This window comes from Hemitrygon akajei, chromosome 6 (assembly GCF_048418815.1).
Source record: "Hemitrygon akajei chromosome 6, sHemAka1.3, whole genome shotgun sequence".
In the NCBI taxonomy this organism is placed as follows: domain Eukaryota; kingdom Metazoa; phylum Chordata; class Chondrichthyes; order Myliobatiformes; family Dasyatidae; genus Hemitrygon; species Hemitrygon akajei.
Window position 1 is genome coordinate 147,874,294 of NC_133129.1, and position 26,692 is coordinate 147,900,985.

At 40.0% G+C, this 26,692-nt stretch overlaps 1 protein-coding gene across 3 annotated transcripts; it reads right to left on the reverse strand.

Moving 5' to 3' along the window:
• Positions 1-15,352: 15,352 nt before the first annotated feature.
• Positions 15,353-22,361, reverse strand: calca (calcitonin/calcitonin-related polypeptide, alpha). 3 transcript variants are annotated; one of them, XM_073049498.1, is made up of 5 exons: positions 22,238-22,361; positions 20,779-20,868; positions 19,359-19,493; positions 16,893-17,068; positions 15,353-15,900 (listed from the first exon to the last, which is right to left on the reverse strand). In XM_073049498.1, the coding sequence occupies exons 2-4, from the start codon at positions 20,862-20,864 to the stop codon at positions 16,909-16,911; spliced, it is 381 nt and encodes a 126-aa protein (XP_072905599.1). In that variant the 5' UTR covers positions 20,865-20,868; positions 22,238-22,361; the 3' UTR covers positions 15,353-15,900; positions 16,893-16,908. The 3 variants fall into 3 exon arrangements, with proteins under 3 accessions (XP_072905599.1, XP_072905597.1, XP_072905598.1); XM_073049496.1 differs by lacking the exons at positions 15,353-15,900; positions 16,893-17,068 and adding an exon at positions 18,110-18,585; XM_073049497.1 differs by lacking the exons at positions 15,353-15,900; positions 16,893-17,068 and adding an exon at positions 18,110-18,585 and having other exon boundaries at positions 20,779-20,865; positions 22,238-22,315.
• Positions 22,362-26,692: the final 4,331 nt, after the last annotated feature.

A 26,692-nucleotide genomic window follows, 5' to 3' on the forward strand; every position in this document is an offset into this window, starting at 1 on the left:
AAATAGATGCTGGCCTGGAACAGAGCCAATGAAAAGGTGCTAAAGGTCAGACACATGACCTACAGCCAATGACACTGGAATGCAATATTTAAATCGGTAAGGAATGAATATACTGTAAAAAGAGAAGCTTTAAGTGTACTGACAGTGGCAACTCTGTAGGAGACCAAATATCATGGATGTGAGGTGGGCCAGGGATATCGAAACGGGATGACGAGGAACATGCGGCCAGCAGTAGGAACTCCTTTTTAACTGATATTATATTTTCTGTTCTTTGTTCATGGAATGTGAAGAAAACTTAGTAGATGTGCACACAGGTATTTGGCCGTGTAAGTTCTCGTGTTCTTCTGTTGGAACAATAAAGGTACTTGTCAATAAATACAGATTCTCTCTCCCTGCCTCCCTGATCATTATTACAAGGGGTGATTCTTGTTACAGTATTGGCATCCCTGGGTGAGCTCTAGAATAAATGTCTTCATCAGCGGGAAACCGGAGTCAGGCCATGTGGGTGAGAAATAGAGAGATCTGGGGACATGGTAGTTAGTTAGTAGTTAGGATGAAGAAATCGGGGAATTCTGAATATCTGGGGGACTCAGAAACATAGAAAACCTACAGCACATTACAGGCCCTGTGCAAAGCTGTGCCGAACACGTCCTTACCTTAGAAATTACCTAGGGTTACCCATAGCCCTCTATTTTTCTGAGCTCCATGTACCTGTCCAGGAGTCTCTTAAAAGACCCTTTCATATCCGTCTCCACCACCATCGCCAGCAGCCCATTCCACACACTCACCACTCTCTGCGTAAAAAACTTACTCTTGACATCTCCTCTGTACCTACTTCCAAACACCTTAAAACTGTGCCGTCTCATGCTAGCCATCTCAGCCCTGGGAAAAAGCCTCTGACTATCCACACGATCAATGCCTCTCATCATCTTCTACACGTCTATCAGGTAACCTCTTATCCTCCGTCGCTCCAAGGGAAAAAGGCAGAGTTCACTCAACCTATTCTCATAAGGCATTCTCCCCAATACAGACAATATCCTTGTAAATCTCCTAATTGGACTTGGATTGTTTTGATTGGAGGGGATTGCTCCAGAAGTACGTATAGGGGAAATGGCCACAATATGGGGAGTGTTATATTTGAATGTACACGGCATAAGAAATAAAAAGGACGATCTTGAAATTCAGCTACAGATTGTCAAGTATGACATTGTGGCCATCTCTGGAACTTGGCTAAAGGATGGCTGCCATTGGGAGCTGAATGTCCAAGGATATTGAATTGTTGGAAAAATAGATTAGAAGGCAGAGTGGGTGGTGTGGCCCTGTGTATAAGAAATAATATTAAATCATTAGAAAGGGATGACATAGGATCAGAAGGTGTAGAGTCTCCAAGGGTTAAGTTAAGAAATGGCAAGGGTAAAAGAACCCTAATGGCAGTTTATACAAGGCCTCCAAACAGCAGCTGGGATGTGGATTACAAATTATAACGCGAGATAGAAAAGGCGTGTCAGAAAGGCAATGTCATGATAATCATTGGGGATTTTAACATGAAAGTGGATTGGGAAAACCAGGCCAGTACTGGACCTCAGGAGAGAGAATTTGTGGAATATCTAAGGAAGGGCTTTTTAGAACAGCTTGTTGTTGAGCCCACTAGGGGATTGGCTGTGCTGGATTGGGTGCTGTGCAATGATCTGGAGGTGATAAGAGAGCTTAAGGTTAAGACAGACAGACAGACATACTTTATTGATCCCAAGGGAAATTGGGTTTCATTACAGCCGCACCACCAAGAATAGTGAAGAAATATAGCAATATAAAATCATAAATAATTAAATAGTAATTTAATCATGCCAATTGGAAATAAGTCCAGGACCAGCCTCTTGGCACAGGGTGTCTGACACTCCGAGGGAGGAGTTGTAAAGTTTGATGGCCACAGGCAGGAATGACTTCCTATAACGCTCAGTGTTACATCTCGGTGGAATGAGTCTCTGGCTGAATGTACTCCTGTGCCTAACCAGTACATTATGGAGTGGATGGGAGTCATTGTCCAAGATGGCATGCAACTTGGACAGCATCCTCTTTTCAGACACCACCGTCAGAGAGTCCAGTTCCACCCCCACAACATCTCTGGCCTTACGAATAAGTTTGTTGATACTGTTGGTGTCTGCTACCCTCAGCCTGCTGCCCCAGCACACAACAGCAAACATGATAGCACTGGCCACCACAGCCTCGTAGAACATCCTCAGCATCGTCCGGCAAATGTTAAAGGACCTCAGTCTCCTCAGGAAGTAGAGACGGCTCTGACCCTTCTTGTAGACAGCCTCAGTGTTCTTTGACCAGTCCAGTTTATTGTCCATTCGTATCCCCAGGTACTTGTAGTCCTCCACCATGTCCACACTGACCCCTTGAATGGAAACAGGGGTCACTGGTGCCTTAGCCCTCCTCAGGTCCACCACCAGCTCCTTAGTCTTTTTCACATTAAGCTGCAGATGATTCTGCTCACACCATGTGACAAAGTTTCCCACCGTAGCCCTGTACTCAGCCTCATCTCCCTTGCCGATGCATCCAACTATGGCAGAGTCAACAGAAAACTTCTGAAGATGGCAAGACTCTGTGTTGTAGCTGAAATCCGAGGTGTAGATGGTGAAGAGAAAGGGAGACAGGACAGTCCCCTGTGGAGCCCCAGTGCTGCTGAACACTCTGTCTGACACACGGTGTTGCAAGCGCACATACTGTGGTCTGCCAGTCAGGTAATCAGTAATCCATGACACCAGGGAAGCATCCACCTGCATCACTGTCAGCTTCTCACCCAGCAGAGCAGGGCGGATGGAACCCCTAGGGAACAGTGATCACAATATGATCAAGTTCACTTTGAAATTTGAGAAGGAGAAACTAAATTCCAATGTGTTGGTATTTCAGTGGAATAAAGGAAATGACAGTGGTATGAGAGGGGAACTGGCCAAGGTTGACTGGAGAAGGACACCAGCAGGAAGGACAGCAGAGCAGCAATGGCTGGAGTTTCTGTGAAAAATGGGGAAAGTGCAAGACAGATATATTCCAAATAAGAAGAAATTTGTGAATGGAAGAAGGATACTACAACTGAAGTGAAAGCCAAAAGAGAGGGCATACAATGAAGCCAGAGTTGGTGGCAAGGTAGAGGATAGGGAAGCTTTTAAAAACTTGCAGAAGGAAACTAAGAAAGTCATTAGGAAAGAAAAAATGGATTATGAAAGGAAGCTGACGACTAATATCAAAGAAGCTTTTTTAAGTATATAAAGGGTAAAAGAGAGTTAAGGGTAAATAAAGGACCAATAGAAAATGACGCTGGAGATGTGGTAATGAGAGACACAGAGATGGCAGAGGAACTGAATGCATATTTTGCATCAGTCTTCGCAGTGGAAGACATCTGCAGTATACCAAACATTCAAAAGTGTCAGCAAAGTGAAGTATGTGCAGTGAAAATTACGACTGAGAAGGTGCTCAGGAAGCTTAATGGTCTGAGGGTAAATAAATCTCCTGTACCTGATGGAATGCACCCTCAGGTTCTAAAGGAAGTAGCTGGAGAGATTGTGGAGGCATTAACAATGATCTTTCAAGAATCGATAGATTCTGGCATTATACCGGATGACAGGAAAATTGCAAATATTACTCCACTACTTAAGAAGGGTGGGAGGCAGCAAAAAGGATACTCTAGACCTGTTAGCCTGATATCAATGGTTGGAAAGTTGTTGGAATCGATAGTTAGGGATGAGATTATGGAGTACCTGAAGACACATGAAAAGATAGGCCAAAGCCAGCATGGTTTCCTGAAAGGGAAATCCTGCCTGACTAACCTACTTCAATTTTTTGAGGAAATTACAAGAAGGGTAGACAAAGGAAATGTAATGGATGTGGTGTACTTGGATTTTCAGAAGGCCTTTGACAAAGCGCCACACAGGAAGCTGCTTAGCAAGATAAGAACACATGGAATTACAGGGAATAACTTTAGCATGGGTGGAGCATTGGTTGATCGGCAGAAAGCAGAGAGTGGGAATAAAGGGATCCTATTCTGGCTGGCTGACAGTTACCAGTGAAGTTCCAAAGGGGTTGGTGTTGGGACTGCTGATTTTTACGATGTATACCAATGATTTAGACTATGGGATTAATGGATTTGTGGCTACATTTGCCGATGTTACAAAGGTAGGTGGAGGAGCGGGTAGTGTTGAGGAAACAGAGATCCTGCAGAGAGACTTAGATAATTTAGGGGAATGGGAAAAGAAGTGGAAAATGAAATATAATGTTGGAAAGTGTTGCACTTTGGTGGAAGAAATAAACAGGTAGATTATTATTTAGATGGAGAAAAAATTCAAAATGCAGAGATGCAAAGAGACTTGGGAGTCCTTGTGCAGGATACCCTAAAGGTTAACCTCCAGGTTGAGCTGGTGGTGAAGAAGGCAAATACAATGTTGGCATTCATTTCTAGAGGTATAGAATATGAGAGCTGGGATGTGACTTTGAGGCTCTATAAGGCACTCATGAGACTACACTTGGAGTATTGTGTGCAGTTTTGGGTTCCTTATTTTTGAAGGGATATACTGACATTGGAGAGAGTTCAGAGAAGATTCACGAGAATGATTCCAGGAATGAAAGGGTTGCTATATGAGGATCATCTGGCAGCTCTTGGGCTGTATTCCCTGGAGTTCAGGAGAATGAAGGGGGATCTCATAGAAGCATTCCGAATGTTAAAAGGCTTGAACAAATTAGATATGGCAAAGTTATTTCCCGTGGTAGGTGAGTCTACGACAAGAGGGCACAACTTCAGAATTGAAGGATGTCCATTTAGAACGGAGATGCAGAGAAATTACTTCAATCAAAGTGTGGTAAATCTGTGGAATTTGTTGCCACGAGTTGCTGTGGAGGCCAAGTCATTGGGCACATTTAAGGCCCAGATAGATAGGTTCTTGGTTAGCCAGGGCGTCAAAGGGTATGGGGAGAAGGCAGGGGAGTTAGGGTAACTGGAAGAATTGGATCAGCCCATGATTGAATGACAGAGCAGAGTCGATGGGCTGAATGTCCTACTTCTGCTCCTATATCTTACGGTCTTATGGTTTATGCTGAATGTAGCAGTGGTGAAGATAGAAAAACTCTTTTTAAAATTGCCAAAAGGAATTTGTCAGACAAGGAACTTAAACAGCTACTGAAGCCATGAACAGTGGCCTGCCTTATTGAGGATTTAAAAGGATATTGGTAAAAAGCTGACAATGAGCGAGATAAATTACAACAGGAAATGCTGGAATATTGGGAAGAAATTAAGGTAGAGCAGAATAGATTTGTGAATGAGGTAGAAACTACTAAGGGAAAAGTTATTGATTTGCAGCAACAGAGAAGTAGGGATCTGGTGCAAATGATCCAATTTCAGAAGATGTGTGAGAAATTGGTTATAGAAAGGAGTAAATTGGAAGAAGAAGCCAAGTTAACTAAGAGCCAGATGGAGGAATTAAGTAAACAGAGCGGTGATTTAAAAGCAGCTATAAATATGACCCAGAAATCAATTTCCAAAAAGGAAAAGTAAGACTAGTGATCATACAAAGGGTTTGAAACAGATACAAAGCTGCAGGGCCAATGTGCTGCACAGAAAGGAATAATATGTGTTTCTGGATCTGAAAGAGGGAAGGAGGATGAATACAGGGATATGGATTGGCATGATTTAGAAGATAAGGCAGCCAGATATAGCCACAAAGAGCCTGCATCCGAGGACCCACGGCCAACGAACAATCAAAAAGAGCCAGTGCTACTGACGGCACAATTCCACTCCTAGTTAGTATCCGAGAGGCAGGAGCTGGAGCAGGAAATCAAAACCAGAATATGACATACACTACACTATTCAGGATACAGCAGCTTAGAGGTATTACTAAGGATATCGGGACATTTATGCCCGGGGATGATCCCAGCAAACTGTTCCAAGCAATTAGTTACCAGAAAGCAATCCATTGACTAGACAACACCAGACAAAGCAGACTGAATATAATATGTTTACATCCAAACATACAGTGCCTATAAAAAGTATTCAACCCCCCCCCCCCCCGAAGTTTTCATGTTTTATTGTTTTACAACATTGAATCACAATGGATTTAATTTGGCTTTTTTGACACTGATCAACAGAAAGAGTCTCTTTTGTGTCAAAATACAAACAGATCTCTGCAAAGTGATCTAAATAAATTACAAATATAAAACACAAAATATTTGCGTAAGTATTCACCCCCTTCAAGTCAGTATTTTCTAGATGCACCTTTGACAGCAATTATTGAGTCTGTGTGGACAGGTCTCTATCAGCTTTGCATATCTGGGCCTGCAATTTTTCCCATTCTTCTTCACAAAACTGCTCAAGCTCTGTCAGATTGCATGGGGACTGTGACTGAACAGCTCTTTTCAAGTTCAGCTACAATTTCGCAATTGAATTGAGGTCTGGACTCTGACTTAGCCAATCAAGGACATTAACTTTCTATAGAATTGATTTTAGGAGAACCCAGATTCCACAATGCCATCTGTAATCTAGGTTGAGATGAAAATGTGTGCATCTCTAGTCCAGATATGAGATGGCTACATTTCTGAGGGAAATGGGCATTCAGGGAAATTGTTCATTGATGGACAGTTAAATTTGGAATTTGAATTTAGCATTTTGGGAAGATTGGACATTTGGGGAGCAATCCTAAAAGTTGCTTTTATTTATAAAATTGTTTCCTTTTAAAGAATGTAAAACATGTTGCTCAGGACTTTTGGCATATTGATTTTGAGTTTGAGGTCCCTTGGAAAAGTAGTTTGAAGCAACCAGTATTTTGTTATGTAAAGTGCAAATGGAAGTTCTATTGAAATATTGGACTGGTCCAAACAACATTTCAGCATTTATCCAGCTACTGCTGGATGTTTGAATTAAAATGTCTTGGTCTTTCAGCCCTACAGGGTTGAGATGTAGCTGTAAAGGGTATTAAGTTTCTACCTTCCTTGCAGATAATCTTTATTGTACTGGAGACTCACACAGGCGTCAGGATATGATAGCAAATGCTCCCAATGAAATATTTGTATCAGAATGATAAGGGGAGAGATGGAAGGATGTTAGAAAGCAATACCCGAGAACAAAGACACAAACAAAGGAAAAACACAAAGGAAAATTGCTATTTTAAATATTTTGTAGATGGCTCCTCATTGGTATAGATGGGTAAGAGGAGAACTGGGTGCAATATATATGCAGAGGATGAAGATGGTCAGGAAAGATAAAGTATAGCTTTAAAGTTACCCAACACCATGAGCGCACAGGCAGCAGAAGTGGCAATTATGAATGTGGTTAGCCACCCAGAATGTTTTCTGATACTTCTGTAATAGCCTTACAGAACACTTGCCTCTTTGGGAAGTAAGAGAGTTTGTTTCAGCTTATGGAAAGCCCCTCCAATCTGCTGCTTTGTTGTATATATTTGAAGAAACATTGGGGAAAGAATACAGAGTCATAAAGGTGAAAGCCCAGTCTAAATTATCCCCTGAAGGAGACAAGAAGGTTGATGAGTTAGCAAAGCAAGGTGCTTTAAATTGGGCTGGAATGGCAGCCACAGACTGGGGAGATTGGGAGGTAGAAGGAACAACTGATTAAGGTTATGGATATAATCAAAGAGCAGAGGGAAGATACAGAATTAAAAGGAAATATTAAGAGAAGAGCCCTCCAAAATGCCAGATCAGTAGAGGGGCCTTGGACTAATTTGCAAATATATTACATTGGACCTTTGCCACCTACCCCAGGAGGATACAAGTATCTTGTCCTGGTAGATACTCCCACCAAGTAAGTGAAAGCTTTCCCGATTAAGACAACCACAGCCAAAGCCACTGAAAAATCTTATTGGAAAGGGTCTTCACTGACTGGGAATTACCTCAGAGTATGGAATCAGATCAAGGCACGCATTTTACAGCCCAGATAATGCAAAATGTCATGGCACTTTTCAAGATCAAGCAGTGATTTCATATACCCTATAGACCATAGTATAGTAGAATTGTGCAAAGGATGAACTAAACATTAAAAAATATGGCCAAAATGGAGCAATAACATGAAACAACAAGGCAGGTAGTCATGCCTTATGTAATGAATACAGTGGCATCACCAACCAGTTACACCCCCAGTAAGCTCACGACCAGAAAAGACATGAAAAGGTTGGAGGAATTGTTAGCATTAGATTTGTCAGAACCCATATCAGATGGGATTGTGTTAGGAAGTTGTATACAATAATTGGTAGAGATAGTGAAAGAGACCAATTATGTGGCAGCCCATTAACTATAAAAGAAAAGGCAACAGGGTAAAACCTACTTTGACTCAAAAGTCAGTCCTATAGAATTGTCCAGAAGAGAGTTGCAACTAGAATACACTAACCCACCTCATTTTTAAATCCAAGCTTTGCAGGGCCCCATGAAATTATAGACAAAGCAAGTCCATTGGTATATATCTCCAGATAAAAGTTGATGGTACCACATCACCCAGTTGGAATTGATAGGGGAGAAACAGGAATGTTATCATCATTGGCATGCAATGATTGATGTATATAGTGGCCCTAATTTTGAAGACTTGACAATCAATGTACATGGCAAACCTGATTTGGAATGATTTGAGTTTGGAACAGCTGTTCCAAGTAGATGGCAACTGACTTGACAAACGAGGAACTTTTCTTTTTTCTCAGTCTCAGAATCGGGAATTTTATCAAGAAAATAAAGAAAAGAAAAACATTGGTTCCTGCCTCCCCTATCCTGAAATTAAATTTGGTGGAAAAGGGAAGATAGATGGATGGTTGGAGTCTAAAGTCAAATGGGAGCATGGATTGGATGGGCTGGAAAACAGATAGAAAATATGGACTTAAAATGATTTACGATTGAAATTTGAAACTGGAAATAAGAGCAGGAATTACACGTGGGTGTTACAGGTTTAATTCAATATGATGAGAATAATGTAAAATTGACAACCCCACAACCTCAAGTAACTGGAACTACACCAGAGTCTAGATGCAATAAGACCCAGTGTAACATGAGAGTTAAGATCACTGTTAGGAGATACAGGGGAGTTTTTAAATTTGCTACCAGAGTTCCAGCAAGTGCAGATAATGTTTAATCAAACTGAAGCAATGGTTCGTGAAATGTGCTTGTCTACAACGAGGCAGTTATTTGCTCATTTTGTTGGGAGATAACTAAGCAGGAGTGAGTTTAAGTCGGTAAAAATTACAAAAAGAAAGGATTATCGGAAATAGTGGAATAATGTTATGTGTCAATGTTTGCAATGTCAATGTTTTAGATATAGCAGAATTAGGAAACCAGATATAGTCTCTTCAGCAGAAAATGTGGGATATTTCTGGAGAGAATTATCAGAGTCAGATACAAACTAATGAAATTGGTCAAAGTACATCACAAGTCACTTTGAATACAGTTAAATTTCTGAAGTTCTCCAAGATACAACAAATATAATAATTGACTGCATATACCTCCTATTCAATGGAACGCATATTGCTGAGATCTGAGCTACATACACTAGTTGGTTGTTCGCCCTGATTAGTACAAAGTTATTACAACTTAATGCACATCAATTCTGTACCAAATTGGGTATCAGGTGAGCAACAGAATGAAGGGGTTGGGGAAAAGTGTCCTTGTATCATATTAGAAGTCTAACACTTAGCAATAGAGTTCTGGGTACATGTGATGATGGTAATTAAGGTTCTATGTTGCTGTGGTATTTCATATTCCCTGACATGGAAATATTTGAAGCTACTCGTTGAAAAGTGTTCATAATGCAGTCAAATTTCATATGAGGCTGTGAATATTCTTATGCAACTCACCAACACATGCTGTTGTTATGAATGGTACTAGGAAAGGGATAGATTTATCAAGAAGTCATTGAGAGGGGATACCTCTGTGCTTGGCCAGAAGAGATGACAAGAAGAAACTTCTGGATTTTGGTTTCATTACTTATTACAATTGTTCATTGTCTATACCATCTATAAATAATGAGCTTTTGCTTTTGCAATATGCATTGGCTGTTCAGACATATTATATAGCATTAGTAACAAGTTGTACTAAGGGATAGAAAGAGTGTCCTTTGAAAAGTCACAATGCTGCAATTGGGAGTGTGACTTTAGATTTAACTATTGGAGGATGAACTTTGCCTCAGCCAGCAGGAGACACGTTAATGAAGGAGAACTTCAAGATCCAACACACTGATACAGATCAACATTTGTGGGATTATGTTGTTACCAGGGTTTACCACTGATTACTCATTTGTCTGCAGACTGGACACCTATTGTGGAGGAGGCAAAGGAGATAATCCATCAATAGACTAAACAAACAAGAGTTATTAGGAAATGCTGATAAAGCAAATATTCAAATGCATCCATGGGTGAGGATAATATCATATGTTTCTGTAATATTAATTTTATGTACCTTGATAATTGTATAGTTTAATGTGTTTCTCCTTAGAAGGTGAAAGGCTGATGTTGTGCAAAAGGCAGAGGATGATGGCTTTGTAATACAGAGAACATCTGTACAGAGATTGTATGCAGAATGTATGAATTCAGTAAGTAAATGGTGCCTTTATCTTTGTATAATGTAAGTGTTGCACACCAGCTGAGGGTTCATGCAGTTTTATGAGTAGTCAATAGAACTGAGATCAAGAGGAGGGAGATCTTGGCCAGAAAGAACTGCAGTCTACAAATCAGTGAATTCAAATGAATAAGGGAGAGTGGAAACAGACAGACCAATTACCATGAGGGAGGAGATGGATGTTGCCATTTTATGAAGACACTTTGTTCTTCATAGCAATGAGTTAAAGTCACTTGGCTGTAGGAGACCAACTATCAAGGGTGTGGGGTGCCCCATAGATATGTGGAGATTCAGAATGGAACTATGAGGATCATGTGGCCAGCAGCAGAAACTCCCTCTTAACTGGTATTATATTTTCTGTTTTTGACTGTTCATGGGTGGTCAGGAAAATTTAGTAGGTGTGCACACAGGTATTGGGTAGTATAAGCTCACATGTTCTTTTGTTGAAACAATAAAGCTATTTGTTGGTAAATACAGAAACTTTCTGTGCATCACTGATGATTATTACAAGGGGTGATTCTTGCAACATTGCCAATCTGAACTGACTGGGGTGCAATTGGGGAAATCAAGGTTCCAATTGCACATGGAGGCCAAAGTCTTGGAGCTTATTAATTAGTTTTGAGGGGATGAGGATATTGAATGCTGAACTGCAGTTAATGAAGAACATCTTCATGCATGGAATGGGCTGCCAGTGACGGTGGTGGAGGCGGATACGATAGGATCTTTTAAGAGACTTTTGGATAGGTACATGGAGCTTAGGAAAATAGAGGGCTATGGGTAAGCTTAGTAATTTCTAAGGTAGGGACATGTTCAGCACAACTTTGTGGGCCAAAGGGCCTGTATTGTGCTGTAGGTTTTGCTGTCCAGATGTTCTAGGGTTGAGTGAAGAGCCAATGAGATGGCATATGCTGTGGACCTGTTGCTCCAGCAGGCAAATTGGAACAGATTCAAGTTGCTTCTCAGGCAGGGGTCAATATATTTCATCACCACCCTCTCAAAACACTTCATCACTGTGGAGGTAAGTGCTATTGGATGATAGTCATTGAGGCAGGTGACCACGTTCTTCTTGGGCATCAGTACAGTAGAAACCTGATTGAAACAGACTTCAAGCAGGCTTGAACAGACTAGAAGATATTCTGTGTGCAACTCCTTGGAAGTAATAGAAGCGTGGATCAGATCAGCAGAAACCTTTTTCTGATGACTGAAAAGAAAATATCAGGTAAAATGAATATTCAAAAAAACACAGGTGCTGGATATCGCAAAAAAAAAACCAAAAATGATGGAAATGCTCAGCAAATCAGGCAACCTCCATTCAGAAAGAAACAGGATTAATCTTTTATCTTGATAACCCTACATCAGAATGTAGCTCTTGTTTTTTTCATACACTGACACTGGGGCATGGCTATTGACATTATTAGCGTGTCCATGGTGTAAATTCTTCAATGTTAGCTTAGCTATCCTCAGGTGCAGTCTGGTTTGTTGAATATGCTGAGCATATAAAATTATGTATTTAATTCCAGATAGTGCAAGGCTGCAGATTTAAAATATATACAAATGACTTGCATTTATCTATGTTCATATTCTTGAAGGGCCTTGGCCTGAAACCATAGTCGCTGCCTGACCTGCTGAGTTCCTTCAGCATTTTGTGTTTGTTACTCTGGAGTTCCAGCATCTGCAGAATCTCTTGTGATTATGACATGCCTATATTTGGTACTTTTCACAACGTCAGCATGCCCCAGAGAGATTCACAGCCAATTAATTATGTTGAAGCGTTCTAAGCCTCTGAAGCAAGCTCCTGCAACTAAAGGTATATCAATGTTCAGCTATCAGACTTAGTTGCTTTGGCTTGGAGAAAATCATTTGGCAGTGCTTTTGGGAATCTCCCTCCATTCTTTTGAAGAAAACATGGAATGGATTATTTTAACATTCACCAATTTAGCATTTAACGTCCTAAAAGGAATATTTTAATTTGAGCATATATCAGTTTTAAGGGACTCACACTGTGTCCATCCAGAAAAGTCTGTGTGACAAATATTCTATTACAATATATATTTCCGCCTCTCTCACTATTGTCCCAAATCTTTCCACCCCTTGGATATTTCATCGATCTCTGGGTGGAAACGCCTGCAAGGAAAATAATTCCAAAGATTGGTAGAGCACCTTAATGGGGGAGGATGAAAGTGTTAATGGTTAAAGAACCCACAGTTTTACAGCAAAGGGATTAATTGTGATCACAAATAGGGCCTCAAAACCTAAATACAACTGACAAAAGATGATCAACATACACAAAATGCTGTTGGAACACAGCAGACCAGGCAGCATCTATAGGGAGAAGCGCTGTCGATGTTTCGGGCCGAGACCCTTCGTCAGGACAAAAGATGATGATTATTATCTAGATTCAGTAAGCAGAACTAGTTAAGAGGACAAATGGCTTTCTGTCATAATTACAAAAATAACAACACAAGTTGAATAGTATGAACCATCTGAAATATATTCAATCAGTGAGTTGTCCTGGAGCCAAATATGGTGGGATATTCCCTCCTCAAAGTCTCTTATCCCTTGCTAAAATTTGACTGAGGTAATTTCAGTCCAAAGTCAGTGTCACTTGGGTAGAATCCATGAAGTATCTGAAGCGTTTGCACCAAAGGGAATATTTTAATGCATTTACACTGCCAGCTTGGTAAAAGTGCAAAACAGCAGAGGCTTTCCAATGATATCAAGAAGATGTTATAGGGCAACAGCCAAAAACCAACGACAAGCTGAGTAATTGTTCATCGCACCTTTGATACTGCTTGAAGAAAGGTCAAAGGGGATTTCAAACCTCGTGGCAAAGTGCACGAGATTCAATGGAACAATGAAGCCATGGAACAACCTTAAAGCTAACAGAACAACATTCTGTCAACACTTCATAGCTGAATTTGCAACCAGTTTATCCTTCCTATCCACCTTTACTACTGAGAGAAAATGTCAGAAGTGGTACTGTATATTTTCACAGGGCAGTAACACACTCTGAGATATTTTGCTGTTGGAAGATATCGATATTCAGATGTTCAAGTATTATCTCCTAAGTAAACACATCCAGGCATCAACTAATATAAACTGACCCTGCCCAACTATTGTAGGGCCGATGTAAAACTATCAGCATTATGTGGATCTGAAGAAGATTTTTTTCCTAACAATATTTGAGAAGTATCTAGACAAAGATTTGTATTGCCAGCACATAGAGCTCACTGGTTCATCAATGGAAATGATCTCATGATTATTTCATGCTGTCTGATTCTACGACCCTGTTTCTATTGTATGTAGACTGTGTGTAGGGAAAAAGTCACTCCAGGACAAACTGGGCAGAATTGGGCAATTCCATCAATCAAGAATTGTGATCACATTGCAGAACTGAAAAACATTTGAAACTCCAAAGTAAAGTTTACTTATTTTCCACTCCAGGTATTTCTGATGAAAATAGTCTGCTTCGATTGGAAGAAGTTGCTCTTGATTCTATCGTCCTTTCAGTCACTTTTGCTTTTTAATAAGACCCAGGGCTACCTAGAGAAGATGCCTAAATGCATTGAAAAATTATTACCAAAACTACCCCTGCAAAGTTCTCTAAATTCAATAGGAGGATATGCAAAGAAAGCTCAGTGTCCTCTCCAGGCCCAACATGCCCAGCATTAAAGCCCGTGCTACACTGGGTAAGTCATGTAGTACATGTGTCTGACATCAGAATCCTGAAATGGACAGTTTCTGGGAGTTCTGTCATGGCAAGAACTCACCACGCAGATGGAGAAAGTGTTACACTCAAAGCTTTTTTGAAGAATTGTAACATCCAACTGACTCCTTGGGACCTCTGACTTAGGGCAGCTCAACGTGGAGAGGAGGGATTCAGCTTGTCATTGAGAACTTCCGCGTCACTCATCTGGAGCACGGGAAAGCAAGGGGAAGAGTGCACCACCTCATAAGCAAGCCACTTCCCGGCCGCCGCACCCCCTCATGCTATGCCCACCCAGTCTGTGGAAGAGTCTACGTCGTCCTTATTGGCCAGCTAAAAACCCACGAAATCAGAAAGAAAGCAAATCATCTTGTATTCCTAGAGATTGGAAAATCGATTTCTTAAACATAACGATGTTGTTAGTTTTGTAACAACGCTAGCTCGCATCCAACTCCGGAGCCGACACAGAAGTCCTTGAATATTCCTATTCTGTTGTTTGCCAATTAAATCAATGTTCGGTTCCGACTTTACGGCGAAACATAATTTGCATTATTTAAAGCCTAAATTAAAATAGGTTTGGAATTTGGGAATCTTTAGTCAACTTTAGTATTTAGTATTTACTTCTTGAAATCTATTTTCTCCGAATTGTATGCAGTTAGTTTTGATTTTGAGGAAAGATTCGAACAGCAGACATCCTCCGTTGTAGAACTAATGTATTTCATCAATTTGTCTAAGTCATTCGATTAGAAACAACTGTGAGAAGCAAGAGTGGGAAGTTTGTAGGTTACAGAATCTCGGTTAGAATGCTGAGAGCTACTTCTTTTGCAGATTTAGAAAAGAGCAAATTGCATTATGATTCGTTGTTCTCGGAACCACCGGATTACTAGAAGACGATCAAAATGTTGCTACTTCCCGATATTCCGTAATGGTTTCCTGCCTACAAGGCGGGCTCAAGGAAAGGCTGAGCATCACCGCCTTTCACTCCCTGAATCACAAACTCTATCACAGCAAACTTTCTCCCGAACCTAGGTGTCGCCTAATAAAATTACGCCAACGTCAATGTATCGAAAATATTTTAATCTTGCGAATGTCACATTTAATACAATATTTAAGGTGTCATTAATATACTGTACAATCATGTAATTTATAGCGTTTTACATCAAGGCACAACACACAGTATATTACATACATGCCTTGAGAGGCAACATTTACCATATCCCCGAGATACTGAAGAATCCTGTCGAGACCAAGTTCTAATAGCACAGAGCTGGAAGTCACATTGCACACTGTGCCCAAGCATAATTAAATAACATAATATACACACCATCACTTTTATTTCAAATATAGGTGGATATAAAATGTGATGTGGTGTAAAACTTACGTTTTGCTACTCGATACATTTAGGAAGTAATCCATATAATAGGAACAAGGATTAACAGGATAAGGATTGGAGCAAAACTAAAGTTGAGATGGTAACATTAAAACGATATGAGTAAACATTTTCAAGCTTTGTTGTTCTCTGAGCTTCGGCGATGAAGAAAGCGAGCCAAGCGACATCTAATCGGGAGTGAAAGAACTTTGCCTCGTCAGTTATTATTGTCTGCCTGTAAGACACAAAATGTATAGGACACTCAACCCTTAAACTATTCACTTAATGTGCTGGTGACATGCAGATTTTGGCCGAGTTGGGGTATTCTGTAAACCAACTTCGAAAGGCTTATCAACACAGTGCAGCAATACTCATCCGTTATACAATCATTCGTTATGTTTGTGCCTTATTTTCGAATTCCTCATATTTCAACATGTAAGGCTCTCTAAGCTTTAGAGAGAAACGTGGAGCATTACAACATCGCCAAGTGTTTTAAGATAGTCAAATACTCCCAAGTGATTAATCCCATCTGTAGAAAAGGTTTGTAAACTTTGTACAGGGAGGGGACCCTCATATTCCAACAATATGAACTGGACAACAACCTAAGCGAAGTAGAACCGTTGTTCCATTTATTTGACGTGTCTCTCAGTTGGTCGTTAAAATCTCCAAGAGAGACCATAAAAGTTTGAAGTGAAGTGATGGATAACTTTTTTAAAAGATAGATTTCACGACATATGTCAGTGATAATAAATCTTACTCTGATTCTGAATCCGAGTTGAGGGCCTTAGGGAACTGCCACGGAGGAGATGACGTCAGCGTAAATCATACATGATCAGATTGAATGGCGGGCAGGCTTGAGTAGTTGGCCTACTCCTGCCCCGGTTTTTTTTAATGTATAACAATGAAAGATTATGAGTGAAAACAGAAATTCTACTAGGTGAAAGTTAATACGTTTATTCAATTACGATTGTACAAAATAACCTTCAACATTACGCATCCCTCCCTCCACGAAATGTTCATCGCGTTGCTACATTTGAAAGAAGCAGCATGTAAGCTAGACATCTAACAATGGAAGGTGGCAGGAAGGCGCGAACGGCTTCCAGTGCTTGTGAGTAACGGGTAACATCGTGAGTTAAATCACTATTTAACTGAATTGCATTTAAATAGAGACATGCAAAATTCGCGAGATCGATATACTTCATTGTCAACTTAGAAGCAATTCATTACCAGTTCCCTGAATAATCTACATCTGTGCGTTCCTTCTTCGTCTTCCGAAGGCATTGGCCCCTACATCGGTTGGGATGAAGTCACTGCTTCCGATGCCCCCCGTCCGGCTTAGGAAGTCAGCCAGGCGGTGAGTCGCACAGGTGGCTGTTTTGCAGGCTCGTTTCTCCATAGGTACACTGCCCCACAAATGAAAAACAAATCATCTATTAGGCTAAATGCAGACACTAGGGTGGCCAAGCAATTGCCCTCCCCTTCGAGCCGTTTTATTTTTGCTGAACGATTCGGCGCCTACATTTCTGATCAATGATACGGTGAACGCATTTACGAAGAGTGGACCACGCGGGAACAGGCCATTCGGCGGAAGGGTCATGTCGGTGTTTATGCTCCGTACGATCTTCCCACCCACCTTTACCTCACCCAAGGGGAATGTATTTCTCACTCGACCCGCCTTCGTGTGCTTAATCAGGAGCTTAAGTGTGTTTTCCCCCTTTTAATCGTATCAGGTAGTCAAATAACATGTAATGAAAACGTTGTTTTAAAGAAGTTCGTGTTAATTGCCTTTGTGTAGCTAACTCGAAATGCTTAACGTTATATGCTGTAATTCTATTTCATGGGCTCGGAATATATAAGTCATATTCCTGAGATCCACTCAGGAAATTTGCTAAATCCCTGAGTGGATATCATGGTGCTTTCGTCATTCTGGAATGTATGACGTTTATATTATTGGACTCAGATCACACACGAGAACATGGGCTTGTGTTCTGATGAAGGAAGATTCTACAACAGGAGCACTGCCCAATCGTACGGGGTGGAGGATATATGTTTAAGCAATCAAGAAGATTATTTCTTACCTGGTATCAATTATAGCTTGTTTTCAGTTACCGTTTATTATTTCACATTGAATACTGTGAGAGCTGTCCCTGTGTTAACAGTCTAAAACTACACTATTTAATCTCTCCGATCAAAATTGCTTCATTTATGGTAGAAATAAAACACATAGATTTTGAAGTCACGTCAAAATTTGTTAGTCTTACAATTAAGCGTGATACTGGAATATAAATTAAGATATGCATTGTTGACTGAATTACCAATACCACTGGTAACTGGACATTTCATAAAATTGCTAATCTAATCGGGGTGGTCTTGATAAACATGAAATATTTTACAAGCTGCTTAAGCCATTGCAGCCAAAAACCTTCAATCTCATAGAACATAACTCCTGGTAGAAAAATAAGTTTATTGAACAAATAGCCACTTCATGCACAAAGAAGCATTCAATTTAATGGCACACTACTTAGCCACAGAATGACAAAAAGTATATAATGAGAAAATCAACTTTGATATTAAGGTAATTGTTTAGTTAGATTAAGCTACTATTCTAGTTTATGTCCATGCCTAATGTTCTATGTCACAAACTGGGATGAAAATAAGCACAGCACTTTATTGGGCTCTTTATCGCTCAAGCATTTGAGATCCATGCAGCAAAACAAACGATTAGGCGCTTTCAAATGGCTCTCCGTAGGTTGCATAGTGGTCGCTTTCCAGCCCAGTGAGAATGTTCCTTTTCTTGCCAGGAGTTGCCGCTCCTACGTCAGTGCGCTGGATGTTTTGTAATTTGTGCAATTGCTGGGACAACTTTCCCACCACACAAGTGCTCAGACTTGTGCAACGTTTCACAATAGGTCTATCCAAGCTGTAGAAAAACATGCAAAAACAATCTCATGACGACGCATGCGGGTCATGCAGCTCAGCTATTGATAATGTTCGCATAGCTATCACAGTTCAGTTAACGAACAACTGCTACATGCAACATTACTGTTACTGGGCAATCGCAGTTTACTATATACACCGAGCGATCTTATTATATCAAAGTACTGTGCAAAAAAGATGGCCATGCGGTTCTCGGTCTCTATCAATTCGAAACTTAAAATAACAGCTTCATATAAAGCCTATTCGTGCATTTTTTAATCATCACTAACACAATTTCCTTTCATATGTTTGGTGATACATGCATCATAATCATTCAATATTTTAAAAACTTATTTGCAAGCAGAATTTAATTTCTCCATTCTTTCTCATGCAATGTTATGACAAAAACTCAACTTCTATTTAGCGTAATTCTGGTTGTTAAAATCATACCTTATAACCACAATCCTCCTGTGAAATATTTCTATGCATTCGCTCAACATTTCAAACACCCCCTTATGTGTTGGCTTGTGTGGAATAATCCCAGCAGATTCGCGAGGAGCCAAACTAATGGCACAATACTGTAAATACCGAGAATTGGCTGCGACTGTTCAATCGAGAAAACAATATATCGAGACTTTCCCTTTGCTGTCTTAGTTATCAAACTCCGCTGATATTGATGACTCTGCTTGTGGCACACTAGTGTGAGTGGATGCCAAACAAAATCTCACAAAGGGTGCCCAGACCTCCAGAGTCATGCAGATGAACGCCTTCCCTTACCTGTTGGCCTCAGGTACTTGTTGCTCCATTTCCTCCGCCATCATCTGCACGAATTCCTTTACGAGCGCATTCAGTAGTCGCTGGACCTCGTAGTCATTGAGCACCACCCTGTCTGATGATGCCTCCAGCATAGCTCTAAGCAATAACATCACAATGAGTTGTCATTGATACATTTAACTTTATGTGCAAAACCGGTAAATAAGACTGCTACCGAGATCATTCTTTGACAGAAAAGAAACTCCTCAATATTAAATATGTCTTTTGATATTATATTAGGCATGTCTGATTTATGCGCGCCGTGGTGGCACCTTGCTGCTGAGTCAGCACTGTAGAAGCACGCCAGATACATGAGCACATAATCTACCACAGACACTCTGCAGTGGAGAGATACTGCGCTAGAGGAAGGACTGACTTTCCAAAGAGAGGCAAATCTCTGCTAACCACTCAGGTGGATAGTATTATTTAACGTCCAGTCAACAAGACTAATTACCTGGGCATTCATCTCACTGCCGCTATAAGATCATCTCTTGCCAAGTACTGTACTTCACTGCATTGAGGCAGGCCGGGTCACCCAGGTGTGTGGAGCGTTCTTTGCCAATAAATAGCACCTTTCACAAAGCCCTAATCCACGAACTAGTTTTAAAGAGCATTCGCTGTCATAAAGTCGAGAACACCTGCGGTCAGTTAGATGACAGCAATTCCCTCTTGCAATGCGAAGAGAGGAATGCATGGATTTGAGTATAATGCCCTGGATCTCTATGTAAAGAATCGTTCACATCCACTTGAGAGCAGACCGGGACTCATGCAAAAAGATGTTTCCGCACTCCACTATAGAATCAGGCTCGGGAGTTAGCACTTGAACCGGAAACCTTTTGGCTCGTAAGCAAGCGTGGCCCCAGGTGAACCAGGCTGAGACTTTCATACATGAAACCCGAAATTTAATTCTCTTATTCCTACCAAACCCGAAACCTTGACTACAACAAAAACTGAGTTTGCAATTAATGTAAACATAATCGTTATCACAGATTACTTCACTAAAAAAGATTATTGGAATTCCTCTCAAACTCAACTCCTTTGTCGGCTTTCTCTCCCTACTCAATACTTCTAAAATTCAGCCTCTGATTTCCTTCTATTTGACTTTGCGAAAGAATTAACTCATTACAGTAATAGAGAACAGTAAATCGTTTAAACATGGCCATATTATTTGTCTAGTTTCCTCAAATGGACTAAAAAGTGTAATATTCAGTTCCCTTCCCCCCCCCCAGACTTCCATGAAATCTTACCAAAGTGAGAATATTTCAATCATTTGCTGCACCACTATATTACCAAGATGAAATTCTGAGTGTGGTCTAAAACACTTCTTCCCAAAACAGATCGGAGTAAAATTATATAAAATTGCAGAGAATAATCTGATGCCTACCTGAGTGGGACTGCGTGGGAGCCGTTTATCTGACATGTGAAAACAGCGTAAACCACAAGGAAAGCGGAGATTCTGAGGAGAACCATGCTTCTGAAGAAAAGACAAATGCATTGTTATCCAGTCAATAGTCCAATGCGCCGCACCTCTCAGGGGAAAAAAAAATCACACTACAGCGCCACTATAGGACATTTGGTATTATTTCGTCCAAATGATATTGGGATGTAAATTCATTTTCCGGATGAAACACGTAATTGTTGGCATAGAGCCCAACGCGGAGATCCAATAAGCAGCAGTGGATAAGAGGCAATATATGGGAGAATGTAGAAAAGACGTGGACAAGCTTAATGTTGGAAAACTGAAAAAAAAATCTAAACCAACACAATAAAAATGCTGAAACCCTCAGCAGCTCTGGTGGGATCTATGAAAGAGAAATGGTTAAATTCGATTTCATATCCACAAATGCTGCCTGGCCAGCCTAGCATTTTCAGCATTGTCTGCTTCTATGAAATCGTACCGTTAACTCGAATTCTTGCATCAATCACTGAGTGTATGCGGAGAAAGATGGTCTCATTGCTGACCGCGTCTTTCCCCGATGCTTCCACTTCTTCAGCTGCACTGTTGCATATCACGCAATCGATGCAACTTGACAATACTGGAGTTACCCGGTCAAGTAATGGATTGTATAATGAATTATCAATGCTACTGATGGTATTACAGTTCAGCATCACACTCCTCAAAGTTCAACTAAATAGCAAGGACGCATGTCTAAATAAATGGTACCAATAATTTACTGAAATTGACTGCCGCTCCCATTACACCTTTCAGCTCATACTTTTTTAAGATCACTACCCTAAATTATCATTTGAACAGAGGGAGGCGGAACTCCAAGCAAGTGTAAAGTGACAGGTAGAAGCTAAAATAAATCATTGCACGAACCACAGGGTAACCTTTCCAAATATTCCCACAAACTTACTTTTCAAATTGTTCTTTGAACTATTTTATAACTAGTGTTTGCTAAATCTGATGCCAGAAATAACAAATTACCAAGTGGTTCGTGTCAAATTTGGTTATGATAATTATTTCTCAAAGTAATTTAATCAAACATGCAAAAAATAAAACACACCGGAAACCAAGATCAAGAAAACTAAACCTTATAGGCTATAGTGAGATTCATTTGCGCATGATGACAGAATTTGATGTTTCACGGAAAATATACATTAAATCTGACTTCCAATTAGTTACCCGCAACCTCTAGTTAAAAGAGCATCAAAAGTCGTTTAGTAGATTGAATGAACACATCTCGACCCTACCCCGAATAATTTAAGACTGACCAAATTTTCAACATAATTGCAGAAGAATAATGGAAGTGTGGAAACCCGAAGTAATGCCAACAAAATTACGAACAATTTTACATATTTTCTAAACATGCAGAACAGTTCACCGGAATAGTATCCCTTACCTTGAGACTCGATTTTGAGAAGAAATAAGAAAGCAAGTTTCTTCTTAACTTGGCTTTAGCTTGGCTGTTGGGTGCTCAGTGTTCATCCTTTTATATCCAACGCCGCTGGCTCTTTGTGTGTTCAGTGAGTGGGTGTTCGATCGTCAACAGTCTGCCAATCATAAATCTAACTTGCAAGATTATGCCAATCAGCGTGGGGCTAATGTCTAGCCCTGCTAATGACGTCGGTTTTCGACGGAGCCTCATTCACAAAGTTATATATCACGTGAAACTGTCAATACAGGTTTACAGGCTTTGAGGACATTTAACATAAAGCAAATCGCACGATTAATGAACAGTCTAGAAAATCATCTCGATCAATTAGTTTTTTATAGTTCCGAAAAAAGCAACATTACGTGACTTCTAAATGCCAACAGACTGCTTGGTCTGCAAAGAAAGCAGATTGGTCACTTTGTGCAGAGCGACACCTCCTGCTCTACTATTTTATTGCAACCGTGTTCTTCTGCCGCATCTGTTTCACTGGATACTCGTGTTTGCAAAGCTGCTTTCGACTTCAAAATGCAAAATCAAATCTGTGGTTGTGTGTGTGTGTGTGTGGGGGGGGGAGAAACACAATAGTTTAGTTTCTTTAAAAGTACTATAATAATGCGCCTCGTTTACTCTGGCTGGAACTAACATGAAAAAAGTAATCTGCACTGTTTCCAGGCTTTCCGGTTGTGTTAAAAAAGTGAAAACAGGTTCAACTAAGGTATACAGACATTGCATATCCATTCAAAAATTTATTTGCGTTGTTCAGAAACGCAACTTTTGAAAATGCAAACTCAGGCTGTTAAGAGAATAATAGTTTGTTATTTGGATCATTACAACTGCCCTCTCTGTCATATACGTGTTATACGCCGAAAATTCTTTATGTGCACAGTACGAAATAAAATTAGAATATGCTAAATTTGAATATAATGATATTTGACACATAAATGCATTTTTTAAGTTTTTAAAAGTTGAGTATGAATTCATATCAGGAGTAATGAGTTAACGGGAGAGCAAGCCAAACTCATCTTAGTACAAGTCGCAAGAAATAAATGTTTGCGCTTCGCTTCTGTTGTCGCCCATCTCCTTTTTGTGTGTTTATAGCAATTTCCATTGCAGTTCTACTCATTCAACTCTATCGAGGTCGTTTTGTTTCTCAGACCTGTAAAATTTCCGCACTTGGACAATCGCTAATATAAAAATTAAATAGGGAGCATCTAATCACAGTGGTTAATTTAATCAATTAATATATTAAGCAGGTTGGACTGGCTTCAATTGATTGATCCGGAAACACTCAAGAGAACTATTTATTTTGCCATAGCTTTCAGTTTCCTTTCATGAATAACAATCGTGTCATAATGCGTTTGACAAGCAAGTGCGCCTTACGTCATTTTAGTGATCCATTAGAGTGTCTGAGCTTCCAAGCAGCTGAGCTAAGTCACACAGAAATAACTGCGCTCGTAAATTATAGAGTCAGAGGAAGGCTGGGCTCCAGGCGCTCATTCTTGTAGGTTAGAAAGGCGAGGTTGATGGTAAAGTGGACCAGCTCCGTGAGCTCTCCATGGTGCTGAAAGGTCGAAACCTCCCCACTTTCTTGAAATAGGGACCGCACGTAAGAAATCGCTCTCTGGAGCAGTGGGGTTAGGTTGAACAATGGGGATGTGTATTCAGTTGTCTATTAACTTAATGACAGCGGATTATTTTTGTGTGCTTCTTATTGTCTAGCGCTCTCGATACCTAAGTTCCGTACAGCTGCAGGATGCGGATAATGATAATTACTTTATTGGGGCAAAATACAACATGAACTATGGAAAGGAAATGGGATGATTCAATAAAGCTTCAGCAAACGATATTTCATGGGATTAATCTGTCCAGAATGATAAAGTCCATTTATTTGGCATTGTTAGTCTAAGTAAAGTTAAACATAAAATGTAAATATCATTAAGAGAACTAATAGCCTTCGAGAGTAGGGACGTTGTTGCCGGTAAGGCAATAAAAACTCGACTAACTCGAGTGCTCATAAATATTCTGGGTTTCCTCAAGATCCGAGGCGTTTTTTCTCGGGAGCAACACACTTGGCAAAGAGCGTATGTGCAGTTGTTCCAGTGGAAAACAAGCCCAGTATATATGCTTCCGAAATTGGTTCATTTTGCCATCTTCCTGGCTTTTTGGTGCTAATTATGAAACCATAAGTATTAATCAGACGATGTTTTAAATCAGTATTGATGGTTCTTCGTTGTGATTTTGTTTGATAATACGCTTATGGGGCGCGTTAGGACGGTTTTGCTGAGTTAGAGACCGTGTGTTCCAGGTTTTTTTCTAATTAACGTTAGGGGTTGTGTGATTTGTAGTAAAGTGAATCCGAGTCGATATTGCTATAGTGAAAACATATATTTAAATACATTATCAGAGAGTAGACTTAGATAAGTCTACCCGTTAATTTTCATTAATGTTTTAAAATAATCAAGCCATGGGAAATGTCTTTTCTAAAATGTGTAGAATGGTTTTGAAGGGTAATCTTTGAATGTTTTCAGGCACGTTTTCGCATTATTGCACAAATGCGAGTAAAGCTCTATAAAATCTCTAATTAACTGGGGTTCTCTGAGGTAAATGCACTACAGTTCAATCTGAACATTGCTATAAACTCGGTTCGTGTTGAATTTAATCAAAATATAAATAGCGTGAAGCCTGGCTAAGGTGTGATTAACGTTTAACATAACTTTGTGTGCCTCAGTTAACTGTGATCTATTTGATGGCGACTTTTCAATGTTGCAGTATTTTTCAGTAGTATTAATCTCGAATTAAGTCTAAACATGATCAAATTCTGCAAATTTCCGTCAATAAATATTGATTTGAGTGCCGTGGATCAGAACCTTTCATCCAGAACGACCACCTTTAGTGTCTGAATCAGAATCCTTTCACTGATTGAGTTACACATTTGATTTATTTGATTTGAATTTAGTATTAATACAACCACAAGAGAAACTAGTCAGCCATTCATTTTTATTTTGCCTTCTGGATTCATTGATTTTGGCTTGGATTCGGACTTCTAACTTTGTGTTCATTAATCAGCCACATTATATATAAAGAGAATTCATTGAACCATAGAGAGGTATAGCGGTGAAATAGACCTTCCGACCCATCAAGTCCGCACCAACTGCCAAAAGTCATATTACACTAACCCTACTTTAATGACATTCTCCCCACATTCCCCTCAAGTTTCCCACAAATTCTGCTGCTCAATGCCACACTGTGGCCAATGGATCTAGTGCATGCCTTTAAGATGTGGGAGGAACCTGGAGCAACCGGTCACCGAAAAAAACGTGCAAACTCCACACGGACAGCACCCGAGGTCAGTATCGAACCTGGGTGTCTGGTGCAATGAGACAGCAAATCTACTCACTGCGCCACTATGATGCATGACCAAGTTGCTGAAACTCTTCCTCTTATTCAGAATTATTGATTTCCTTTACTGGAGTATTTAATTAGGTTATCTGTATCTTTTTTTAAAATAAGCAGTGTGGGAAAATAATGATCAAGTATAACATGGGGTAGTTAACCTACGAGGAAATCAGTATCGCTTTCCTCATAACTCCTTTAATAACAGTGTTTCAACACTATGCTAAATGTCAGCGTTGTTTCGGTGACCGGTGAATACAAAATTCTATCTGGACTCTCTGTCCCTGGGTCCTGTTGTCTTAATAAAGGTTGTAATCGACTGGATGTTCCATGCAGGTATGGACCAACAGGTGCCTGATCTTCCAAGCTATAATAATTAAAAAAAGAATATGCTCAGTTAAACATGCAAGTTTCTTGCAACAGCATCAAGACCTTAATTTGAGCCTGTTTTATTAACTGTATCTCACATCTTAGTCTGACCTCAATATAGCTGTCTCTAGCTTTTTGTTCCCATTCTGAAGAGGAATACTGGCCTTCTCAGCTCGTTCATTAATCCCTTGTTTCATTAAAGGAATGTATTTTTTTCTGAATGAATGAATGAATGAATGTCTGATTCTGGCTCTCAAATACTTTGGTAATCCATTCATTTCAGACCTGCTGAATGAGTGTGGAACTGTCCAAATGCTGACAGTAGAGAAATGACTCAAGATCATGGAGATTTGCCATTGGAGGATCTCATTGATTACGCCTCCATTCATTTAGTTTATTAATCTGGGGATGAGTCAAATATTTGATACCAGATTTGTACAGATTCTTGGTGCTGAGATGAATCTTTATCACAAAATCAAGTAAAAACTCAAACTATTACAATTTTTGTAACATTGGCCAGACTTTAGAATGGAATTAGCCCTATTGGGAGGTGGAAGTGTTATTGATGAGGGAAATTTACTGTGATACACAATGTCTTAATTTAGTAAAAGTGGCAGCTTTCCATCAGGCAGCCTGACAGGTTCCATTCTGGAAACTCCT

Excerpts from the sequence above, each read along its gene's own strand:
- calca (XM_073049496.1), bottom strand. The coding sequence starts at position 20,864 with ATGGTTCTCCTCAGAATCTCCGCTTTCCTTGTGGTTTACGCTGTTTTC. Across the intron at positions 19,494-20,778 it reads TCCCACGCAGTCCCACTCAG|AGCTATGCTGGAGGCATCAT; the intron begins GTAGGCATCAGA and ends GTTATTGCTTAG. Across the intron at positions 18,586-19,358 it reads CAAGTACCTGAGGCCAACAG|CTTGGATAGACCTATTGTGA; the intron begins GTAAGGGAAGGC and ends GTTTTTCTACAG.